The sequence below is a fragment of the Marmota flaviventris genome, chromosome 17 (genome assembly GCF_047511675.1).
Source record: "Marmota flaviventris isolate mMarFla1 chromosome 17, mMarFla1.hap1, whole genome shotgun sequence".
NCBI classification, from domain to species: Eukaryota; Metazoa; Chordata; class Mammalia; order Rodentia; family Sciuridae; genus Marmota; species Marmota flaviventris.
Window position 1 is genome coordinate 13,755,019 of NC_092514.1, and position 22,731 is coordinate 13,777,749.

Below are 22,731 nucleotides of genomic sequence, written 5' to 3' on the forward strand. Positions count from 1 at the left end.
CACCAATCAGTATCTCTCTTCTCCTTCTCCCTCTCCCTCTCTGCACCCACCCCCACAACTCCACCCCAAGTAACCAGAAACCAAAGTCTGAGAAAATTTTCTTGGCTAAGAATTTAAAATGAGAAAGCACAATAAAGAGAGTTAATAAATACCACCTTTGGCAGACAAGAGCAAAAAATGAAGAAAACTTACAATCAAAGGATCATCTCCAACAGGAATGTCCGAGGTTCCACATGAAAAATGATATCAAAATTCATGTCAGTTTTATGAAATATAACCATTTATTTTAGAGAATATATTAGTAGATAAGCCAATAATTTAGCTTAACTAGAAATTACAAAATACAATATACTAAATGAGAATTCCATATTGAAATTTTATGTAAGATATTCTATGATTGATCATTCTATCAGAACCACAGTTTAAGTAACTGTTTTCCTAAATTAGGGCAGTGATTAATTCTTGACACCTTGTGAGATGATAAAGATATACCATACTGCAGACAGCTTAATGGAACAAATTACTTAACAAAATTGATTATACATTTGATAGTGCAAATTATATTTTGTCATTGAGTGGGCCAAGTCTCTTTTTCAAATTCAAGGAAAGGAACTGAGGTCCTGCAACCAGGAGCTCCAAGGCACAGCAAAGCATTCCCTGGAGAGAACACCCCGTTCCACATAGGCCTCCTTTGGCACTTTCCCTCTTGGATGGGGGACCTCAGGCCTTGGTGATGCAAGGCTCTAGAGAGAAGATCTACCCATTTGTTCAGGAGATCCTCTTACCCTTTTCCATTCTTTTTAGTATGGCCAACTCACTTAAACAGCATTCTCTAAACTTCTCTATATTATCCACTCTCTCTTCCCTATGAAGCTCTCAAGCCCCAAAGTCCTAATATCCAAGGCCTCTTTTTTTTGTGACAGGAAATGATTCCCCCATTTTAAGTCCTGCAAGCTGAACAGAATAGAAAGGAACCTCTCTGAGGTTTAAAAGAGTGAAATTTACTTGTATGGTACTCTAGAAATCAGATGATTAAATACTTGTCCTTGAAGATCACTGACTTGCAACTTTAGGGTCCTGAGAAGACTATTTGCAGGTGGGACCACCATGTTGCCTAGGCTGGCTGAGAACTTCTGCACTTAAGCAATTCTCTGTCTCAGCTTCCTAAGTAGCTGGAATTACAGGCATATGCTACTGCTCATGGCAATATTTTCACACTTACTTTAATCAGAGCATTTTAAAAAGTGCTAGTTAGATTTCAATAAGATGTAAGTCCAACGTTATGTGAAAGACAGGTGATACTTGCAGGAAACTGGCAAGGATTTTCTAGCAAGCCCTTAGAGCTTACAAGACATTTTGAGTGATATTACTCACAAAGAGCATTTATGGATAACCCTGCAGACTGTAGCAACCAACTACCTGCACATGATAGAGAACAAATGAAAAAGGATGAAGAGCTCTAACTGCTGGACGTCAAGTTCTCAAGTCCCAATGGATGAGGGGCCACCTCCACCCCAGCCTTGCTCCCCCAACCCCAATTTTAGTGCAGCAAACTTCAAAGGGAACTAGGAATAACTAACCTTTCCTCTCTGTACTACAGAGGACTACTGGTAGCCCTGGGCAGTACTGAGCTCTTGAAAGCTTCACTCTGATGGCGGCAGCAGGGGCAGGGGATTGGATGTCCTATGAATTGGGATGAAAGTCACTGAGCAGGTTCAAGTCTTCAAGGAGTCTGGATTTAGCCAAACACATTCCTGCCCCTAGCACAATCTAGAATAAATTCTCTAACTATTCTTATTATTGGGGAATGTCAGGACTTGGCTGAAACGGCAAGTTTTATTAAAGGTGAGTGGTAATGACTTTTAGGTTTCATCATGGCATATTTGCATATTTTCTGATTTTGGTAGGAGTGAAAAATTATCAGTTCATTAGCCATTTATAGAGGAATAATTCAGTAGAAGAGGTTGAATAGACTCATTCTTCAGTAGTATCCAGCCTGGAAAGAGGAGAAAGTGGTTTAGGTTACTCAACTGATTTAAAAGTCACCCACAACCAGTCTTGGAACACAGTTAAATACCCCCTATCTTAAGAGACTCTTAAATGTATTGTACAATAAAGGCTATGCATCCTTATGAAGTCTAAGTGTGGTTTCAACTGAAGACCCAGGGTCACACCCTTCCTCAACAGTAACAATAGCAAGACAGGCTATTCTATTCAGAATCAGCATGTAGGTAAAAGCTAGGGCTGAAAACACTCATCTATTATGCTGGCACTGAAAACAGGAAGCTGAAATCTGCACAATTTGAAAACTGATAAGCAAACTTGTTTCTAAATTCAGAAAAAGGAATGAAGTTATTCCATCCACTGAAGCCACCGAAGTACGATCCTATTTAATTGTAAAAGGCCAATGGCATTTATCAACTTGGACCTATGATGTTTTTCCACCCTTCAAACCCAGACTACCTATGATGCTTTCTGTAGTTTATAAGCTTTTTTTGAACTTTGTGGACTTATGTTCCAAATTCATTCTGACTCTAGTAAATTAATAAAATGAAATCAAACATCTAACAAAATGAGTAAACTATTAAGTGCAGAAAAGCCATTTCAGAAAAATGTTTATGATTACAATAAATGAAGGCTTATCGAATTGACAACAACTAAATGTATATTTCAAAAAAGCTAATAGGACTTTGAATATTCGTAACACAAAGCAATGATAAATATGAGATGACAGACACCAGCTGCCCTGATCTTATTAAAAATTGTGTACAGGGGCTGGGGCTGGGGCTCAGCAGTAGAGTGCTCGCCTAGCATGTGCGAGGCATTGGGTTCGATCCTCAGCATCACATAAAAATAAAATAAAGGTATTGTGTCCAACTACAACAAAGTTTTTTTAAAAAATTGTATACAAGTAGCTAGATGTGGTAGCACATGCCTGTAATCTCAGCAACTGAGGAGGATGAGGCAATAGGGTCTCAAGTTTGAGACCAGCCTCAGTAATTTGGCAAGTAACTTTGTCTCAAAATAAAAAATAAAAAGGAATGAGGATATGGCTCGGTGATAAAACACCTGGGGTTCAATCCCCAGTACAGAAAAAAAAATTGTACAAGTGTTGAAATGACACACCGTACATCCCATAAATGTGTACATTATGTCAATTAAAAGTAAAAAAAAAAGAACTTAAAGTAAATAAAAAAAAACTTAAGTAAATACACAATATAGATTCATTCATTCATTTAAAATTAAACATGATTTGATAAAAAGAAGATTAAAATCTCAGAAACCAGAGCAGAGAAGCAAGCAAAGAGGCAAAGAAAACCAAATTTCACTGGTCCTACCAATAGTGAATCAAACAAAAAGCAACAAATGTGTCAGTTAGTAGTAAGGAGCGTGGAGAGAGAGTTTAAAGTAGCCTAGAAAGTCACCAATGCCCACTTCTGCACTGTATAGCTCAGGCCCAAGTGAGGGCTCAGGAAAGACCTTGATCAAAGTCTTAATTAAGCCAATAACTGAGCCAAGAATCAAACTCACAAATTCTTGTTCCCAGCTAAAGAATTCTATATGTTATTGCTTCTCTAGATCTGCACAGAGGAAGACCTGACTGCCAAACCCTTCTTGTGAATTCAAACCTACTTGGTACAGTACACTGCACCTGGGCAAGCCTTCTGGGGACAGCATGAGCCTGGGGAGCACAGACCCAGCCTGGTTTTCCATATTGTCCAATAGGCTGAAAAATTCCACCCCGATCAAGATGCATATGAGGCTAGGGGATCATTGTCTCAGGAGAAGAGCAAAATAGGCAGATAAGAACCAGAAACCCAAGCCTGGCTCCAACCACATCTCCACCCTAGGGATGATTATAGAAGTAAAAGTAGAAACCATCTAAATTGCAAGTTATATTTGATTCAATACATTTGTCACTATGAATTCCAAAGTCAAACTTTTTTAAAAACTCAAAGCTAATCTGAACAACCGAATGATTTAAAAATTATTCTTAAATAATGAAATGGAGTTCAAAGTCTAAACGGTGACTACAGGTCTGAAAGAGCTGGCCTTTCCTCCAGGAAAGCTGAGTGTGTAGGGAAGAGAAATGAGGCTCATAGATGGCCATTCTTTTTCTAGAAATGATGTAGGCTCAGTAGTTGCCCCTATACATTTCTCTTAGATTCCCAGTGACCCACCCTGTCCTATTTAAATCTGTGAGTAAGGTGAATTTTAACACTTCAATACTCTCGGCAAAGTCTGAAACGAGACGGGTAAGTTTAAACACTCTACTTTCAGTAACCCTAAGCCTCCAATTGGAGAAAAACAAGTACCAAAAAACAAAACAAAATAAAAAATACCCAAAAACTTGTCCTACCATATGCATAGAAAGAAAATAAGGAGTTCCTACCTCACTCTTAAAAGACAGAGTTGGATTTGAAATGTCCTGTCCATCACTGTTTATTGGACCAATGCAGTCTGTGAACTACCAGACAAATCAACAGGGCCTTTCTCCTCAGCACAGCTCGGTATTTCTGAGAAAACCCAAATGATTTCAAATGTAACTGGTATCTCCAGTTCCACCAAAACTGTGCTACTGTAAGACGAGCCAACCCCCCCTTTAAATTTCACACAAAACATAGATATAAATATATTAATTTCCATTAAATACTTGAATCTTGCCTCTCTTTCATGCCCATTCTTCATTGGAAGTTGTCAAATGTTTTCAATGCATTTCCTTGGCTGGCCAGGGGATACAATGACACAGGTGCCTTCCCCCATTCCATTCTAACTTTCAACCCCATAGATTTTCTCCTTCACACCAAATATACACAAACTGCCTGGAGAAGGCAGCTTTCTCAAGGGCCTCTTGCTAAGCCCATCTCTAGAACAACCAATCAACAAAGTCAAACATTATCTAGTAGTTAATTATGGGGGGAAACACTCAAGCCTCATAAAATATCCTTCACCACTACCGTCCACCACAGAATGCTCTCTCCCATCCCCGTGGCATGCTGAGTTCATGCACATTCAAGAGTGAAACTGAAGCTGAAGAGGGAAGTCGGGTACCATAAGGATCAGAGGGTTAGACAGCTCAGGACTCTGTAAGCAAACTCCAGTATTTTAAACTCTTAGGCCAGAGGTCAGCAAACTTTTTCGGTTAAAGTTTTGGTCAATCTCTATCACAACTATTCAACTCTGCCATAGTATTAGGAAAGCAGGCAAAGATGAGAAGTGAGTATGGGTGTGTGCCAAGAACTTTATTCATAAAAACAAGAAGCTGGACACTGAACCTGTGTGAGACACTAAAAGTTTATGTAGAGTCTTGATAGAATTAATTTATAAAACTAGAGAAGGTCTAAGACAGGAGAAAAGAAGTAAAGGTGGCAGCCACTGGGGCAGGACCAGAACCGGCAGCTCCTGAGGAAAGGGGACTCACCTTGATAACCACTGCTGCCACCACACCCAGGAAAGTGAGCAACAGAAGCCCAAGTTTTCCTTTGTTGAACTGTTTCAGCACGAAAAATTTTGCCCAATCCACCTTTGACTGGCTGTTGGGAGGATACCTGAGTTTGTTAGCACCTTCTCTCTTCAAACTTTTTAATAAACAGGGACGTTGATGAGAAAAAGTATCAAAACTATGTTTTCCGTGATAAGCCCCCATCCCACTGGAACCTGAAAAGAGAAGAGACAAAACAGTTTTCACTGGAGGTGACCTGGGCTACTCCTCTGCCTCCACGCAGATGGAGAACACCTACATGCACTCCCTGCTGCATGAATGCCCACACTGAATTTCTCTGCCAGCAAATGTCTCTTTTCAAGAAATCCTCCCCAGTTTTGTCTTTAGCACAATCAACCTCCCTTTCAACCAGGATGCTTTCCAAGAGCAAGAAAAGGATTTGTAGTCCTTCTTGGGTAGCAGGGACTATGTGAAAAGTTTAAATAGATTCTCTATAAGTCTCACTTCATCAGTACTGTATTGAGTTCTATCAGTTCAGTTTCTAGAAAGGGAAAGGGAGCTCACAGGGTTAATTAACCTGCTGTGGCTGTTGAGTGGCAAAGCCAGAACATGTCAGACTCTTCTCCTATCATCCCAATATGGCTCTATTTATCCATGACTCCATTTACCCACTTGCTTCCTCCAAGCCAAGTAGTGACAAAGACTAGGGTGACAGGGTTATGCAGCTGGGTGAGAATAAGTAAGTGAAAACTTTGCCCTCTAAGAAGCCAGTTCTGTGAAAGTTTCTATTTTTCTAACTCACTATGGGTACAACAGACTGAGAGATGCAAGGGGAGACACATGTGCTGGGCAGGGAGAATGGCAGGTACATGACACAGTGAAATAAGGCCAGGTAACTGGAAGACAAGGGGCAATTTATTAGGGCCAGGCTGTAGGTGAAGTGGTAGCTGAAGCTACAAGAAGGGATAGATCGTTCAGGAAGCAAGACTGGTTCACAATAAAGCCCCAGGACCAAACCCTGAGAAACCCTAACACTGAGGAAGAGCAGAGGCCAAGGGGCCAGCCAAAGGCATGACCAAGGTAGGAAGGAAATGGGGGAAAATGTATAAAGAACTTAAGGAAGAAAAATGGCGTGAAAAATACTTAAAATAAAAGGTAAAAAGCCACATAAAGAAAACTACGAAGTGTTACTGACAGACATAAAACAGCTATATAAATGAAGAGATGGAACACTTTCCCCTTAAGACTCCATATTTTAAAGATCTAAATTCTTCCCAATTTGTTAAGATTAAAGCAATTTTAATCAAAATTCCAGGAAATCTCAAAGGTATTTTTTTCTCTTTGAGTAGGAGGAGATGGTGACTGATTTTAAAGTTCATCTTGCCTAGGTGATAGGCAAGAAAACACTAGAAAATAATATCCACAAGGGATATACTTTTAGATATTGAGCAGAATTGTTCCTGAGGAGTAAACTACTCAATTGGTTGCATGTATGGGTTTTAGAAACAGGAAATTTGGGCTCAGCTCCTGGTTCTACTATTTACTAGCTACTGGTCTCTAAAGTGCATAGACTCAACTCTTGGCAGATAATAAGCACATTTGATATGCTAACTACATAGCTAACTATAAAGCTATTGTAATTAAAACTGGCACATTGGTCCAGGGAAAGATAAGCAAAAAGTTAAGGAAGCAAAGAGGAAATGTAAAAATGACCCAAGTAATTGTTTTTATTGAATATAGATGATAGAGGGATAATTATGACAAAAATGGTCCCAGCACAAACTTACTCTTTGGAAAAAAATAAAGGTGTATTCTTTCTTATAAAACATTCCAAAATTAAACCCATGGTTAAAACATAAAAAGAAAATTAGGCAATTTAAAGAAACTACACATGAATATCTATAATGCTAAAGTAGGAAAGACTTTCTAAGCCAAATTAGAAGTTGGAGGCCTCACAGATTTGACTATACAAAGGTTTCAAATCACAGACAAAACTGACAGACAAATTACAATCTGGAAAGAAGTAATTTGTTACAGATACAGTTAATTTTTTTTACTTATAAAAAAGGCGACTTATGAATCAATAAGAGGTGACCACAACAAAATATCTTAGGACATAAAGAGGAAATTCACAAGAATCTTTAGCTCACCCTCACTAATTATGACAGGAGTTCAAATTAAAATGAGACCCTTTTTGGTCTAGCAACTTTGTAATGGAATAATCCAGTTTAGGGATATAAGGAAGTGGACATTCCTACGCTGTTCACAGAAATAGTGATAATACAACTAGCAAGATGTGTTGAAAGCAACTCTAAAGAAAAAGCTGAGCTACATACCAAAATTTTTGGTGTTATACACATAATTAAGTGTCTATGTCTGAGAGGTTATTGCATGTTTCCTTATATCATTCTGTGTTTTGTTTAACTGCTTAGGCCTTTTGCCATTAAGCCTATGTTGTGTCTAGAATTAGAAGAAAAAAGCATTTCACTTCAGGAAAGAAATATATAAGCCCTTTTAAAACAGTGATTACACTTCTAGACATATTTTCTAAAGAAATAATCAGATTGTACAAATATATTACAAAAAAATTATAATACCCAAAACTTTGAGGTCACAAAAATATAACTGAAGGAATTGCTAACACAAATTTACCAGATTCATATGATGGAACAGTTACTAAAATCATGACATAAAGCATTCACACTATCTTGTCACATACAATAAGATACCACTTTGCACAGAACATTAAATCTGTGTAGGCATATACACATATATGTGCAAGACATATATCAGTTATTTTCACATGTAGGGTTATGAATAATTTAAATTTATTTTTTAGGCTCTTCTATTTTGTCCAAGTTCTTTTAAAAAGCCCATATTGCTTTTGCATTGGTGAAGGAAGGTTTGTTTTGTTTTTAAAAAGAGGGTATTACTGATGATGCCACATGTTACCTAGCAGAAATAGGAAATAAACCCAATTAATTAAATGTGCAAATGGGGCACTGGTAACATCATGTGAAACAATAACAGATTTGCTGCGGTAGCACAGTGGGGGACAGAATCTTGTGGGATGAGATGAGGATCTAGAGACAACAGTCTAATCTTTTAAGAATTTGGGCTATAAAACATAAGTGTTCCAGCCAAAATCTCAGGAGCCAACTTGCTTTCATTCACCTGTTCCTTCACATACACTCCATCTGGAAATTCTGCTTGACCCCCAAAATATTCCTTCCTATTCCCCTATCTCTTCTGCCACCACCCTCTCCAGTCTGGATCTGGTAGTGTCTACCTAGTCTCTCCCCATATGTCAGTATTGTGCTGGGTCACATATGCCATATGTCAGTATTGTGCTGGGTGCTGGTGCTGTTTACATCCCCAGAAGGGACCAGTAGCACTCATGGGAGCAAGTCAGCGCTCCTTGGCTATGGAACAAGGTTTCCTTAACCAGGAACAGATGTTGCTGCCAGACTGGCTATTCATCCCATGGATTAATTTACATTATTACATATAGAGAAAATAAACCAGGGGCTTTCAAGATAGTTGCTTCTATAGTTTGCTCATTGTTGTGAGAATTTTTCCACATTGGTTATTCTGTACTATTGCTACTGTACAGCAGAGATATCTACCACTTAGATCCCAAAGAAATAAAAAGGTGAGTCAATCATCTCATGTGGGGAAGAGAGAGGTAGATCACATCCCAAAGGGAATGGCCAGGACCAGGCTGTGTCCACAGCCCATTTTCTCTAGAACATGGGAATCTTACTCTCTTCAAATGAAGGACAGGCAAGCATAGGCCACTCGTCCCCGACAGAGGGCTGAGGACCCAATACAGGTACTAGCTGATTATACTTGACTCTACCTTGAGTGGAAAACAAAGGGATATCAGAAAACCCTCTGAATGCTGTCTCTTCTCTGACATTCTAAATGTTTCTTTCATTACCTCACTGAGAGAGAGAGAAAGAGAGAGAGACAGAGAGAGGGAGAGAGAAAGGGAATCTCACTAATTGAGACTGGAGTCTTAGTCCTCAAATCTCCTAAATATAGGAATAAAATAAACAAGTAAAGCAATGAAATGAACAAAGTACCCACAAGTGTGGCCAGTGCTAGTGAGGACAGAAAGTGGTGACAGGACAGATTCACCCTGGGGTACAAGGAATCAGGAAACTGGATAGCTGGGGAAGGCCTCTCTCAGAAGAGAACAATCATGCAGTGACCTATAGCAATCAGCTCTTTAACAGGCTGCACAAAAGACTGTTGAAATGCAGAGCTTCTGAATTTAATATGAGCAAATAAAGTGATATTTACCCACTCCTCCAAAAGGCAGAGAATTGAGAGTGAAGTGCATGATGACATCATTGCCTGTCACACCACCGCTGGATGTCTCGTCAATCATCCGTTTGATGAGCTAAGGAATAGACCAAAGGCATCCAGGTCAGTGACACTTGCATCTCAGGGAGTGCTCAGAGCTCCTCATAGGTAGGACCGTGTGGAAGGGAAACACATTCTTTACCTGCCAGCGGGAGTTCTTGAGTCTAGGGACACCATGCCAATTGGATAAAAACAAACTACACTGTGGTTAACTTAGCAAACATGTTGATATCTAACTTCTCAGACACTTATCAAGTACAGGTTGGGCATCCTAATCTGAAGAGCAGAAGTGAAATGCTCCAAACTTTTTAAGTGACAATATGACACTGCAAGTAGACAATTCCATGCTATGAAACTCTTTCAAACACAGAATTACTAAAAACACTGCATAAATTATCTGTAGGCTATTTGTATATGAAACATAAATGAATTCTGTGTTCAGACTTGGGTCCCATCCCTAAGATATCTCATTATGCATATGCAAATATTCCAAAATCTAAAAAAAATTAATAACATAAAACATTTCTGGTTCCCAGTGTTTCAACTATACATTGCAGGAGGCACCCCTGAACTTTCTTGGAGCCTGTTCACTTGATTGCCACATAGACTTAATTCTCTACAAAACAGGAGCAAAAGGCTTTTATAACAGACAGTTCAGATTATATCCCACTTTTTAAAAATTATTTCTCTCTAAAATCTTTGGATTTCTAGAAATTAAAATCCAAAGATCTAAAAATATCTGCTCTAAATTGTAGCATACAATTAAAATGTATTAATCTTTATGAAATGCAAGATATTTAAGATTTTAAGTTTAGCATCCTATTTTTGAAGAAGTAAATGGTTGGCTGGCCTAAGATCCAAAAAAGGACATGACATTATACTAGCATCATTTCACCTGAGTGCTGACAAGCCCTTGAGAGTTCTTCGTGGCAGATGTCAAATATGGGCTGTAGTGACCTCAGGTGACCCAGGGCTCCTCACTCAGCTGCACCCTGGCCAAGAGACTTTAGGTTTCAGAGTTCCCACTCACCACATTATCTATCCATGTTCATTCAAAATGACAGATCATTGTTCTGTGAATAACTCAGTCTTCTCTGGGCTCTGCATATTGGTCTCACTTCAAATATCTATAGCTATTGGTGTCTCGTTAGCATCATAAGCTCCAGAAGCCGTCACAGAAAAACTGCTATTTTTTACCAGCAGAACTATCCAGAACATACCTGGCTTATGAACTCCTCAGACTGACTGGTCCCATCTTCCCCCTTTTTCTTTTCCCACTTCTTCAGAGAGTACCTAAGCCTATTTGCCCACAAAGAGGCCACTGATTTTTAGCAGTAGCCCATTACCCAGAGACACAAATGAGAGAGCCATGCAGAAAGTGGCACAGATACTGGACTACAAGCTATGGGTTCCCCATTCTAACAAAAAAGAAATTTAATTTGAGAAACTGAAATCCAAAGTATTACAATTATTTATATGATGGTGCCAAAGGTCTGTGTCCTACCTAGCCTCATCTGAGTGGCTAGGAATGCCATTTCGGTTACAAGGACAGGTTCTCATACAGCAATGCCTGGAAGATTAGTGTCACAAAAGCACTAAATGTTAGTACTTATAAGTTTTCCAATTATACAGGTGTTTGTGAGTCAAAATGACTCATGACACTCGCTCCTGTGGACTCAGATCTAACCCCAGGGAGCAGGGGAAGGATGCAGGGATAACCCCAGGGCCTCATCACCCAAAACAACAAGCTATGAATATAAACTCATTTGGTGGACTTTGATATACAATAAACATAACAGTCATTCATGATAGTGAGCTGTTTTTTTCATAAAGTTAACCTTGTTGTTATGAGAAAATATATACAGCGCCAGGGGCTTTTCACGTTCATTTATGAAATTTATGGCTTCATCTGCATTTTTCACAGGCACTATTGGAAGAACTGGTCCAAAAATTTCTTCTTGCATCACTCTGGTTTCAGGATCAACATCAGTAAGTACTGTTGGGGCTAAAGAGAAAATAAACAAAATGAAAATGTTAAAGTAGAAGACAAAAATGCAAAACTCTCATCTTACTTTTATTTCACTGAGTCACCTACCCATACCTTTCTCTCTCTCCCACCCAAGTCATATCTACTGGGGAAAAAAAAAGTCCTCTTATCATGTGCCAGCCCTGGTTTTGTGACAGAACTGTGCAATTAAGAATCTTCAGAGCAAGTGGACCAGGATTCTTATGCAAACCAAGAGAAAGATACATATCCAAATACATCTTATTCACATTATGTTCCTGGTCATATGCATATTTAACCATAGGTTATAGTTACATCTTTCCCTGAACTGGTCTTTCTGGGAATACTGACAGCTCTTCATCATACTGCTTCTTCTTAACTCAAGTTGTTTCATGCATATTATTACAACTCTGTTAGATTTAGAAAACCATACTTATGTGGTCAAGATTCCCTATTTTGGCGCTGGGGTTGTGGAAAGTTTTCCTATTATACAGGTGTTTGTAAGTCAAAAGGACTTACGACACTCACCCCTGTGGACTCAGATCTAACCCCAGGGAGCAGGGGAGGGATGCAGGGATAACCCCAGGGCCTCATCACCCAAAACAACAAGCTATTAATATGAATTCATTTGGTGGACTTTTTTTTTTTTTTTAACAGAGATAAAGAGAGAGAGAGAGAGAGAGAGAGAGAGAGAGAAATTCTTTTTTTTTTTTTTTTTTTTGGTAGATGGACACAACACAATGCCTTTATTTTTATGTGGTGCTGAGAATCGAACCTGGGTCCCGCCTGTGCTAAGCGAGTGCTCTACCACTGAGCCACAATCCCAGCCCATGGTGGACTTTGATATACAAATAAACCATAATTTGTTTTACAACAAATTAGAAACAAACTCAGTGGTAGAGTGCTTACCCAGCACATGTGAAGCACTGGGTTCAATTCTCAGTATTGCATTAAATAAGTAAATAAATAAATGAATAAATAAAGATATCGTGTCCATCTACAACTAAAAATATTTTTTTAAAAAAGATTCCCTATTTTGTCTACAATGGGGAACGAGCACAAGAAAGAAGAGCAAAATGAATGCTGAAGAAGCTGTGCAGAGTATCCCAGCATCCATGCAAGGTAAAGTCATCAATTTGCAGTATTCAAGAAGACCCTGTTAATAAACTGGATCAAAACTAAAAGAGAAGACATCTGGGCTGGGGTTGTGGCTCAGAGGAAGAACACTCACCCAGCATGCATGAGGCACTGGGTTCAATTCTCAGCACCACATACAAATAAAATAAAGTTATTGGGTTCACCTATAACTAAAAAATAAATATTTAAAAAACAAAAAGAGAGAAGACATCTGAAAATAACAAGTTGGCTCTTTTTCTTTATCCCTACTTTCTACTTAATTCTTTTGGCAGCGTGGCTGAGGACAGCTCTTTGCAGCAGTACTCCTACATAAGCTGCTTCCCTAAATTCACTGCCCACATCTTCCTTGGGTCACAGAACCAATCTTGTTTGAGCCTCCCACAACTCCTCAGCATAGCTGTATGCTCAGGTGCTGTAACCTAGCTCCAGCTCAGTCAGACAAAGCTACGGATGATAGCCCCTTGTCTTTGCCATTTATTAGCTAGAAGAGGGCAAAGGTGATACGGAGAGGACAGGAGAAGAGAAAGACTGATAAAGGGGATTTTAAGGTATCCTTGAGCCACTGAATTATACAATCCAGGACAGACTAGGACAGATTATTATAAGAGAATAACTTTTTCCTTATTACTTAAGTCTTTCAAGTTTTTTTTTTTTAAGTTGGTTTTTTGGTTTCTTGCAACTTCCTAACTCTTAAGAGATTAAGATTCTTTGGAGCAGATTCTTTGCCAACAAATGTGTCATATAATTGTTTTATATGTTATTTTAGAAAAATGTGTTTAAATTCAAAGTAATACATATTATAGCAAAAAAAAAAAAACCCACAAAGAAGGTAAACAAATAATAAAGTCAAGCATGATAAACCAAAACATTACTTTTGCTGTTGTCAATGGCATTGGCTAACCGCGGAATTTTGACACAGCTATTTCTTCGTGCTACTTTCCCATCCACGAATGCAAGAAAATTACAAAGTTCTATTCTGCTTCTCAGGGTTGTTAGGAATTTTTAAAAAACAGATAATATACATGTAAACATGAAAAAATTAGGGTAACGGTGTTGCACAAGTGGTATTAAACATGTATATGCACATTCATTTTAAAACGGTTTTTAAAAAAAGTGGTATATTATAAAGCAGAATTCAGTAGTTTAATAATGAAATGCTATGTATAAATAATAGTTTATTTAGGGTCGATAAAGTAATAGTCAGTAAAATCTGTCAAACTGTCATTTTCCCATAGAAAAAGGTAAATTTCCATTACCTATATAGCGTGTGGCCTCATCAGTCTCCCCACCAAAAGCTATCTTTTGTCCTTCAAGCAAACTTTGTATCCTCTTAAAATGACGAAGATTGATGATTCTTTCATAATCAGGAGACTCTTTTATGTTTTCTCCATAAAATTCCTATTGAAATAAAAAAAAGCATTTAATTGTCACAAATTCATTTTTCAATTACTCTGAGTTCAAAATCCACTCATGCCTGAAAATCAATCTGGTTTTATATCCTCATAGAATCCAACACTCTACCCCCCAAATATTTAGTAGTAGTATAATAGCAATAAGTTTAAGCTTTTTGGCAGGTTTAGGGTAAGAAATAAAACATACCCCCTAACTGATCTATTATTTTCCATAGTTCCAGTAGGTTCTCTTGCAATCTACCTATGGGCTTCCCCAGGACGATTGTGAAAGCAGGTTTTGGAGAAGAAGTCTTACTCTATTTCGTTGACCTGTATCTTCTCTGGATGACAGTGAAACCACTTGAAGGATCAAAATACAGCTTTGGTAAATACCAAGGTCAAAGAATCACAATAAGCATACAATCAATATTTATTGGGTAAAACAAACCCAAAACTACTGAATTGCTGCATCGCTTCAAAGCCTTGTGAGGGCTCTAGATTTAATCTCAAATAAAATGAACATTATTCACCCACCCTCCACCAAGAGCAACTCTCAAGTCTGAGTGGCAGGAACCACCTAGCAGCTTGCTGAAATGCGCGTTCTTGGGCCCAAAGACCATGCCACGAACAGTGGTTTTCAGGGCTGATTGCATCACACAATCACCTAGAGGATCCAGACGATCTGAATCAATCTTTGGAGGATAAGGGCTGAAAATCTATTTTTAAACAGCTCTGTAGTGATTCTAACATGAAGCTCAGTTGAGAAACACTGTGTAAATGTCTCAAAGGAAGACAAAGGGGCCCTATTCCTTTGAAACTGAATTCATCACCATACTCAACAAGCAATTTGCCAATTCCCAATGTTTTCAATCTCATAAGTATCTTCAATTACTCTTCTTCCATCCCATATTCCCTGGTAACTGGCCAACTTTCATGTTCTCCTGGTCTGGATTCATATTTCAGTCCCATTACTAATGTCCAGCTTAGCACCTTATCTTACCTCCCTCAACTCCCTGGTATGCAATTTTCCTTCTCTGATCATACATGCCTCTTTGGAATTCTTGATGCTTCCTTCTAGTGTTCAAGTAACACTGGTTGACTGAACAACAATTATTCCAACAATTTCTTTCGGTAAGGGTGCATAGCAACCCCCTCCCACTGCTGAACTCAGTAATATGGGTGAACCCATTGCATTCCACCAACTTAAATCCTACATTTTTCTTTCAAATCTCAGCTCATGATAACACCATGAAGCCTTCCTTAGTTCCCTCATGCAGAACTTTACTTTAAACTTCCTATAAAACTGATAACCATCTAAAGGGTACTCTACAAAGTAGGTATTTGTTTAACTCACTCCCTTTAACCCCAGGCCCTCTACATATACAAAAACTGACAGCCTTAACCAGCAAAGGCCAATATGTCAAAAAGTCTCTGGTTATACTTCAAGGGATTGGCATCATTCTCTCAAAAGTACAGATAAAGAGCTTGGGCAAGATGGTACATACCTGTAATCCCAGTGACTCAGGAGGTTGAGGCAGGAGGATTACAAGTTCAAGGCCAGTCTCAACATTTTGGCAAGACCCTATCTCAAAAATTTAAAAAGGGCTCAGTGGTAGAGTGCTTGCTTAGCAAGTGTAAGGCCCTGAGTTCAACTCCCAATTAAAAAAAAAAAAAAAGGAAAGAAAAAATTAGCTATTTACCTTTTTTCTTTTTAAGAATACACCACAATTAATCAACAAATCAAAAGACAGGTTAAGTGGATTTACATCAACCTAACTCTGCTCCCATTGCCCATTCTTATAAAAGGTACGCAGAGCATTTTTAACTGGTTAATAAGTTAATTCAGGCACATATGCTTCTGGAAATTTCCTGGGAGAGGGGGATAGGGATGCCATCTGCAAATAGTTGAATGATTCCTTACATACTGAAATCGGTAGAATCAAATATATTAAACACAGACCTTCACAGTTTCCTTTATCTTCTGCACTATTTGATTCTGGAGGGAGGCTTCACAGAGAATGTAGTCAGGAGCAATGCAGGTTTGGCCACAATTCATATATTTTCCCCAGGTTATGCGTCTTGAGGGAAAAAACCTAGGTTAGCTATAAAATTCAAATTTTCATTTGTTACATACTTTGTGTCATTTGAATGTTTTCCAACCAAAATGTATTTATATATTTAGTTGGTACTCTTTTAAAAAAATAAATAAACTCATCTCTAAATTGTTTACCTGGAACTTATAAAAATACTTTTTCCTTCTGTGGTAGAATATTCTAAGTGGCAGGAAGGTTCTCAAGTCACCTCGTATGAAAGAGTACTTGAAAAGCAGTGAAGTCATTGCCTGCCTCAGGAAGGAGAAAGAGACTTCCAACACCTCTTTACCTCTAATCTCCAGTCAGAAGGCTGTCCTGGATGACAAGAGCTAGCTTCAGACTCTGCTGCTTTTGGCTGTGGCTATAGCTGCTGCTGGCAAGATGTGCAGGCAGTAAAGCAGGACACAGTCAGGATCTAAGACCACTCGCCTCTATGTGGAGCCCTCCCCGACGAAAAACTCTTTCTATGTATGGACAGAGGCCATGACCACAACATTCGTTGACAGAGGTTCTCTTATTCTGGTGATTACGATTATATTTATGAAGCCAACCTGGAACACTGACCCACCACCACACCTCCTTCTTGGCTCCCCGTCTCTGAAAGGGAAGCCACACCACCCAAAGCACAGAGGTAGTTCTATGTTTGTGCACTTCCTGGTAGCAAACCCTCAAGAAGAGAACCTGAATCCTTTTATTTTCTAGTTCCTGACTGCAAGATGCTATTCAAAGTTAAAAGAGGAGAAGTACTGGTTTCTATCAAAAAAAAAAAAAAAAAAAAAGATCTTAGTTAAGAGATCAACAAAATACCTCTTCCACTGAAAATTTAAAAATTTCACTAGGTACACACAATACTTTGGATTATCTACTTACTGGATCACTGGCTAAGAGAACAATAAAATTTCTCACCAGATTTAACTAGAATCTTGAGAAAAGAAAGAACTTTTCCAATATTCCTAAGGACATCTACACAATATCAGAACCTATGGCTCATCATTTCTGATAGTGGCATCAAAAGACAGTTTGTGAAAGGCTTCTATTACTCTTCAGCACTTTGACCACAAAAGTTTAATGACCTGTCTTAGAACCATAAGGCACGGGGTTCAAGTGCAAAGGCTCACATTAATGTACTAGGAAAAGTCTCCATTGTGCTGGGGAAATTAGGAAACCAAAGCCAGACTCACCTGCAGACAACGTCCAGGTCACAATCTTTATCAATGTAACATGGACTCTTCCCTCCCAGTTCAAGTGTCACTGGGGTCAGATACTTGGCAGCAGCTTCCATGACAATTTTTCCAACTGCAGAGTTTCCCGTATAGAGAATGTGATCAAATCGCTGCTTCAGAAGCTCTGTGGTTTCCTCAACTCCACCATTAACAACAGCATATAGGTCCTCAAAGAAAGAGAAACATGAACTCTTACATTGCCAAATTAATCCTATTGTCTAACATCAGCAACTTCTTCAATATAAACATGTAACATTCAGTAAAACCAGGAGACTGAGACAAGTGCCTGTGAAGATGGAAGAGGGACATGATCAAGGACAAATGGAAGAAAAGACATAGTGTCTGCTGATACATGGGAACCTTTAAAACCTATATGAAACAGACATGAAAAGAACCCCTTTTTTTTTTTTTTTCCTATGTAAGCTTGCAATGGAGGCACAAACAAGAGCAAATGGCTGAATCTGACCAGGGAAATGCATGAGAGAAAAGAAGGGTGTTATATAGAAGCTGAGGACGTAGGTGAGAAAGTGGCTACTATCAATGACCACATGACAGGTCCAAGGTGCATGGCTTAATCTATTTGTAGAATAGGACTTAGTCCAAGAAAGAAGCCAAGTTCATGTCTGCTGAATGAGTAGTATATATAACATGGGACTGAGAATGCTTACTTTTGAAGTATATTCAGACAGATTCTGGGTTCTGCTACTCGCTAACATGTGTGACCTTAGGCAAGCTACTGAACATCTCTGAGCCTCAGTCTTCTTATCTGTTAGTGGGAGAATTCACATAGTTTCTGTGGACTGAACCTTTAGATGCACTGTGCATCTATTATTAGTAGCTACTCTAAAAGAGAGACTACTTTGGACAATAACAGCATGAAAAATAATGACTGAGAACAAATGGCAAAGAAGGAAGACAGAGGGAGATGTTGAAAAGATTCTGAGTTCTGAGTATGAAGCAAAAGCTGGCTTGTGGACCTCAAGTCTCCATTTGATTTCCTTCTCCTTAAAAGGCTAATTAGTTCTCATTCATTTCATGGTTTAACTGCACAACACGTTTCAAGTTTTAACTTTTCTGTGGCTTCATGTCCACAGCATATGTAATGGACTGCCTAATAAGCTAACTGAAGCAACTAAAGCCTTATTTCCCTCCCTGCCTGGACAGTCAACTACTAATGAGTTTACCCCTGGTGAGGGACAAAGCAGGACCTTAATCTTCTATCTTTTGGCTCCATGTCCTACTCAATCCTTGACATCTCATTATCTTCCATTTCATCCTTCTGGATTGGATAACCACAGCTATTAGAACAAAATTGTTCTGTGGGCTGTCATGACAGTGATAAGCTAACAAAGAGAACAATGTTATTCCAAGGGCCAGAGTTGGCCTCAAGGCCATTATAAATTAATATGTACAATTCAGGCAGTATATTTTAAAGTTGTCTTGTTGAAAGCTAAATGAATTCCACAACAATTTCATGTGGAACTCAGCAGTCCTAAATTTGTGACTATCTTCCTCCCTAGGAGAGCACAAGAACCTCTGATTCAGACAAAGGAATAAATCACCCCATAGCCAAGTTTAAAGCTCTTAAGAGAATAAAGAATCTTCTTTATTCAGACTTTGATACTCTTAAATGCCAGCACTTTAACTCAGAGTGAGAATCCACTTTCTGTAGTTTTCATGCAGCAAGTGTGCCCTTTTAAAAAGCAGAAGTACTCTTATATAATAATATAGTATTATATTCTGTAAAGACAAAAGAGATTATCAGTGACAAAAATAAACTAGCAGCCAGCACAGTGCTAGCCCCTCATTAAGTAATTCATTAAATGAAAACATCTAAAAATCACGATAATGCAAACAAGGATTAATCACAAACACCATACTGTAGAAGAATATCTGTGAATAGCTGGCGTACTTAGGAAGCCACAAGCCTAAATATATTGTGTAACTACAAAAGACAGGTTTCTCCACAGTGTAATTTGGAACTTATCTTCTTTTAGTAAGCCAATTGTTGAAGGTTTAAGGAAACTGCAAACAATTCCCCAGCTAGCAATGACATACAGGAAAATCAAATGTATACCTTCCACTATGAACAGATGTGTTCAAATGGGTCAAGACATTCTTACCTGATCTAAATACTGAGGGAGGAGCTTAGCCAAGATCTTGGCTGTATTTTCACTTAGTTCAGAAGGCTTGATAATCACAGCATTTCCTAAACAAAATAAAAAATCAGAACAGTAATATCAAATACTTTAGTCATTTTAATGGCTACCAAAATGATATTCATGTACAGGTGAGATATTCCAATTATTTTTGCAGTGTTTTAAGTCTGGTCTTCATCAAGGGACATCAGAGCTTGTCTTACTTTCTCTTCCTTTTTATTTTCTCCTTCTTTATTGCTAACCCCTTAATTCATACATCTCCAGCCTTTCCCACTCCTCCAGCTATCATGTTTTTCTCCTAATTCTGCTCTTGGATTCTACTCTGTACCCTAGAATTAATGAGCAAATAGACTATGTCAACATAAAGCTGACAATCTGGATTCTCCACAGTAAGAAATCAATCTCTTGGCACTTGGTATACACCCAAGCTGGTATTACTCCCAGATCCTTTATCAGTATGAAGAAAACTGGTCAGACAGAATCAAATGGTACAACCAAGGCCAGAGCCAGCAATTGAAACTACATTAAATATGGATGCCTGACCCCAAATCCCTGCATCTATTGACTCAGATGCCTTTCAGTCTCACAGGTTCATTCCCCAGTTACTTCAAAACAACATTCATTCAAATCTTGTCAGCAGCTCATTTAAAAGTATATATTTATGAATTCTCGATACACTTCTGGTATAAACCAAAGCAAACCACCAAAGAAAATGTACTTAATTAGCCACAATCCTTACTTTATAACCAATGTGAGAGAATAATCCCCTCTAAAAAGGTATAAAGACATAAGCTGACACCAGACCTGCAGCAATGGCTCCCACCAGTGGTTGCACAGTGAGTACAAAGGGGTAGTTCCAAGCTCCAATAATCAGTATGACTCCCAGAGGCTCTGGTTGAACATAGGCCTCATCCATCATAGTGAGCAGGTTCTTCTTAACTGGTTTAGCAGTAACCCATTCATGAAGATTCCCCAGCATAAGATCTATTTCCCCAAGGACAGTAATGACTTCTTGATTGTATGAATTGAATTCACTCTGTTAGAAGAGAATCGAAGTTAACTTCCAGTTAACAAAATGAGTAGGATAGGCTTGTACATGAATGTCAAAAGCTGCAGGCCAGGTACATCTGTAGTAACAAATAAATGGGTTACCATACTAGCTGGTTTGCCATCCAACTCCTCTATTAGAATTTATTAACTCCCTATGCAATATATGCAATGCTTTTAAAACCTCCTTTTACTAATCTAAGTCCTTTAAAACTCAATTTAAACATTTATCTCTCTCAAGGAGACCTCCCTGATTAATAATGCCCTGCCTTGACCACATTTTAACTAACATAGCAGTTATGCTTTTGACCTGTATCCTAATATTTCACCTTTAACACTCTGGTTTATAACTATACTCATATTTTATCTGTATGCTCTGTTTCCCAACTAAGTTTAAAGCTCTTAAGAGATGGGAACTTACTGTATTTCTTCAGTAATCATGTATTTACCACACACTGAAAAAAAAAATTTGGAGCTTATAGAATGAATAAATGATTTACAGCAGTTCTGAATCTTAATTACTCCACTTTGTTTACTTAATATCACAGTGCCTCTCCACCATAAGTACTCCAAAGGAAATTCCATAGCTACTACTGTTACTACTCCTTGAAATAGTCTTTGACTGAGGAAGGAAGAATCAAACCCAGGGGAAGGCCTTGCTATCCCTGGAATGTACATAAAAAGCAAAAACAAGAGGAAAGCAATATTAGAAAATACAGAAATATTAGAAAAAAAATACAGCAATAGAAAATTAGAAAAAATTATACCCTAAATACTACTTAAAACTTTGCTACTCAAAATGTGCTTCCAAAAAAGGCAGTATAGTCTCACAGGAGACCTCGCTGGAAACTTTCAATCTCAAGTCTTCATCACAGACCTATTGAACCATAATTTGTGTTTAAGATCCCCAGGTGAGACAGTCAGTGCAGAATTTGAGAAGCAAAGACCTAATAATACACAAAGCAATGAAGAAAAATCTGAGTGCAAAAATAATAACCCCCAAACCACTGTCTACAGAAGAAACTAAAAACGAAGTTATAAGTCAAGAATAGACCTGGAGCAAAATATCTGCTATAAGTCAGGCTGATAAACTTTTGACGTCCAGAATATACAAAAAGCTCCTACAAATCATAAGGAAAAGGACCATAAGTGCAACAGAAATATGAGCAAGAATATAAAAGGAAATTCTCAGAAGAGGAACTACAGACTTCAGGAAACGCATGCACTTCCAGGGTCTCTGCTGATACAGTTAGGGCTGGATCTAAGCAAGACTGGAGGATAAGGAGAATCGGAAAGTCGACAGGAATTTTGCTTTGTTTGTATTGCTGGGAAGAATACTCCAACAGTGCTTGCATAATCAGAAATAAAGGGAAAAGCAAAAGTTCGGGCGGAAATTGGCCCCGGAGTAAGGCTTCACGAGATTAGCATCCCCGCCCCTCCTTCCGCGTACTTACCTTGCACAGGTCGGCGGCGATGGCAGACAGGATGTCCTTCTCGCGCTCCTGCACCATCCTTCGCAGGGCCTCGAGCTGCTGCAGCCGGAACCGCAGGGGTCGCGACCGGCCGGACCGGAAAGCTTGTCGAAGCTGCCGGACTTGGCTCTCCATGGCCTGGTCCTGAAGAAAAAAAGGCAAGCTCCCGGGGCGCTGGGGCGTGGCGAACGGGATGGAAGCTGTGCTTGCAGGCGCTGTCCCCCCTCTCAGATATTCTCTCCTCCTTTCGGTTGGACTCCCACCGCTGAACCCAGGCCGCCCCTCACTTGTCCCACTAAATGCTACTTCCCTGGCTGCCTCAGCGCCGGCCACGTACAACTGCCCAACAGAAGCGCCGCAAGGCTAAGCTCAACCCCGAGCCGCGTGCCTATT

General features: G+C 39.0%; 1 protein-coding gene across 2 annotated transcripts; it reads right to left on the bottom strand.

The window, feature by feature from the left end:
• Positions 1-258: 258 nt before the first annotated feature.
• Aldh3a2 (aldehyde dehydrogenase 3 family member A2) lies at positions 259-22,680 on the bottom strand. 2 transcript variants are annotated; one of them, XM_027922302.2, is made up of 11 exons: positions 22,321-22,680; positions 20,624-20,855; positions 19,784-19,869; positions 17,619-17,827; positions 16,305-16,422; positions 14,210-14,351; positions 11,650-11,816; positions 9,749-9,848; positions 5,423-5,658; positions 4,394-4,517; positions 259-1,996 (listed from the first exon to the last, which is right to left on the bottom strand). In XM_027922302.2, the coding sequence occupies exons 1-10, from the start codon at positions 22,471-22,473 to the stop codon at positions 4,437-4,439; spliced, it is 1,524 nt and encodes a 507-aa protein (XP_027778103.2). In that variant the 5' UTR covers positions 22,474-22,680; the 3' UTR covers positions 259-1,996; positions 4,394-4,436. The 2 variants fall into 2 exon arrangements, with proteins under 2 accessions (XP_027778103.2, XP_027778104.2); XM_027922303.2 differs by lacking the exon at positions 4,394-4,517.
• Positions 22,681-22,731: the final 51 nt, after the last annotated feature.

Bases quoted from the DNA above. Each gene is read 5' to 3' on its own strand.
- Aldh3a2 (XM_027922302.2), bottom strand. From the start codon at position 22,473: ATGGAGAGCCAAGTCCGGCAGCTTCGACAAGCTTTCCGGTCCGGCCGG. The intron at 14,352-16,304 runs GTCTGTGTTTAA...TTATTTCAATAG, and splicing joins AGATAAAGGAAACTGTGAAG to GAATTTTATGGAGAAAACAT. The intron at 9,849-11,649 runs GTTAACTTTATG...TCTATTCCTTAG, and splicing joins TATTTTCTCATAACAACAAG to CTCATCAAACGGATGATTGA.